Below are 2418 nucleotides of genomic sequence, written 5' to 3'. Positions count from 1 at the left end.
AGTGTTCATTGCTGTTGTATGTTTGTAGAAGAGGTATGACTGTGCATCTCTTTTAAATATGTTTTTTGGACGGATGTTATTTAATTGGGCTCATAGTTATCAATACAGTAGAGGCACGTGTGTTGTTTACTCTGAGGCACGGCTGTGCATCTCTTTTATGTGAGGCACGTGGATTAAGCAAATGAAGGCACAGAATTGAAGTCAGTGCAGGCACGGTCGTGAGGAGGCACGGGTATATTGAGAGGTACGTGTGTGCAGCGCCAAAGTTGTATGGGCGAGATACTATGGGTTTCATGCGAGAGGCACGTGTGTGTGTAGTACGTAGAGTTACTGTTGGTTTTATGTGAGGCACATGGATTGAGCAAAATGGAGGCATGGAATTATAGTCAGTACAAGCACGGTTGTGGACGTACGGGTATACTGAGAGACGCGTCTGTGCAACACCAAAGTTGCATTGGCGATCACGCGTGCGGAGCACGTAGAGTTACTGTGGGTTTCATGTGAGGCACGTTGATCAAGCAAACAGAGGCACGGAAGTGCAGTCAGTACAAGCACGGTTGTGTGGAGGCACGGTTTTGAACCCTCTTGCTGCTGTCAAGATTCTAGAGGCACGGATGTACGACAGTAGAGGCATCGGTCCGAATATCTGGTGAGAGGGGCTCAGTTAATGATGCACAGGTGTGTAGTCTCTAGGGTCACGGGTGCGTGGCACCACAGGCATGGATTGAGTAGACACTTAGTGAGTCACGCTTGTACATAGGTCAGTTGCACACAGTAGTTTAGTTTTGTGGCATCGTGCAGAACTGGTGTACGGAGAGGAACCTGTGTGCAATAGCAAGGATGTTCTGAATGGACGGAGCGGTGTTTGATGTGAAATGGAGGCAAGGATTTTTTTCAATGTGGTTAAAGTAACAAAGTTCTCGTCGCTTGTGACTGTGTACCGAATGATCTTCTGCAATATTTATGAATTGTTCACGCCAATGTTTAATAAGCATTGTACTGAAAGTTTACAACGATATCATCACATATTCTTGTAAATGCACGATGCATCTTGTAAAGGTTGAGTATGAAAATTATAATACAATATCGTGCGAGATATCTCCCATTCTATAATCATGGATACAATATATGCTTGCTCAGTACTGGGACATAATTTACTAATTGCATTTAGACATGCAAAACGTAGTATGCATTTGTACATCAGCACACCACTGTGTTCAAAGTTCAAACGTAAAATAGTAATACAATACACACAGCATCTTTGAGCAACAACAAACATATTTACAACATAGGTTCATACAATCTAAATTATGATAATAGTAGTTCCTACTAGTTTAATGTAGACATCCATTTTCTCGCAATTTACCAACCACTGTTTCCCTTCCGGCGCTTCCAGCCGCTGGAAGATCCCTCGTCATTGCTCTTACGTGGGCGGAGTCTTTCTTTCATTGGTTGTTGGTGCAGGTGACGTAGCCCGTTCTTGATGATTAGGATTCTACGGTACAACTCGTAGCTAACATACCCGTCCTTTGCCGCGTACTCAAGGTGTATTGGGCAAAGTGGCTTCCACTCCCAGAACTGGTGCTTCTCCTTTGGGAATGATTTCTTCATGTTCTTGTATGAGGGGTCGATGATGGCCGCTGCAAGGTCAGCCATGGAGTCCCTTTCTCCACCACCCTTGATGCAGAATAGCCTCTGGATGTCGACGTGGTGCTCGTCTGGAATTTTGATCCATGCACGGGCAAGCATGGTCTTGTCATTCCTGGTGTCGACGCTAGTGAAAGTTACCGCTTTCCGTTGCAGGAAGTCAACTAACGCCTGGGAGCGCTCGGATCTGTAGTAGTGGTATACAAGGACATGCTCGCGCATGGCAAGTTGGACGACGGCGATCCCTTGTCGTATGTAACCGCTCTTACGTGTGTACTCGAGGTCGAGGCCGACGAACTTGTTCTTCTCCTCCTTTAGCCATTCTTCGTACTTTTTGATGATCTGCTCCACGGTCCTTGGGTCGTTGGTGTACACCACCTCGAGCACGGTTGTACCGTGGGTAGTGATGTGTTCGGTGAGTGTTGTTAGTTTCCCGTCGTCCATGGCTGGAGGTATGCGGTGGTGAATTGCGGCCGGCGAGAAACTTTCGAGGAAGAGGATGAAATGGAGTCGAAAAAGTGAAAGGGTTATTTTGTCGTGCAAAATAGGAAACCGCCAAGGAGAAGTTGCTAGTCACGCGGCGGTTCCAGGCGTATAATTTCGGAAACAGGGGTTTGTTTTATCTGTTTTTTTAAGATTTTCACTTTTCTTGTTCATTGAATTTTTTTATTCGTTGCGTGCTTCCCGCGTGATCCATCTTTGGCTGTGAAAGTAGTCGTGTAAACGGTAGAACACTCAGCAGATGCATGGTCGTGCCTTTGTTGTGAAAAC

At 45.8% G+C, this 2418-nt stretch overlaps 1 protein-coding gene across 1 annotated transcript; it reads right to left on the bottom strand.

The window, feature by feature from the left end:
* Window positions 1–1362: 1362 nt before the first annotated feature.
* Window positions 1363–2091, bottom strand: LOC141040746 (uncharacterized). Its single transcript, XM_073506860.1, has one exon. It carries the CDS (start codon window positions 2089–2091, stop codon window positions 1363–1365), a length of 729 nt encoding a protein of 242 aa, XP_073362961.1.
* Window positions 2092–2418: the final 327 nt, after the last annotated feature.

Source organism: Aegilops tauschii, chromosome 2 (genome assembly GCF_002575655.3).
Source record: "Aegilops tauschii subsp. strangulata cultivar AL8/78 chromosome 2, Aet v6.0, whole genome shotgun sequence".
NCBI lineage: Eukaryota > Viridiplantae > Streptophyta > Magnoliopsida > Poales > Poaceae > Aegilops > Aegilops tauschii.
This window is presented reverse-complemented; position numbering and strand designations above follow the sequence as displayed.

Bases quoted from the DNA above. Each gene is read 5' to 3' on its own strand.
- LOC141040746 (XM_073506860.1), bottom strand. From the start codon at position 2,091: ATGGACGACGGGAAACTAACAACACTCACCGAACACATCACTACCCAC.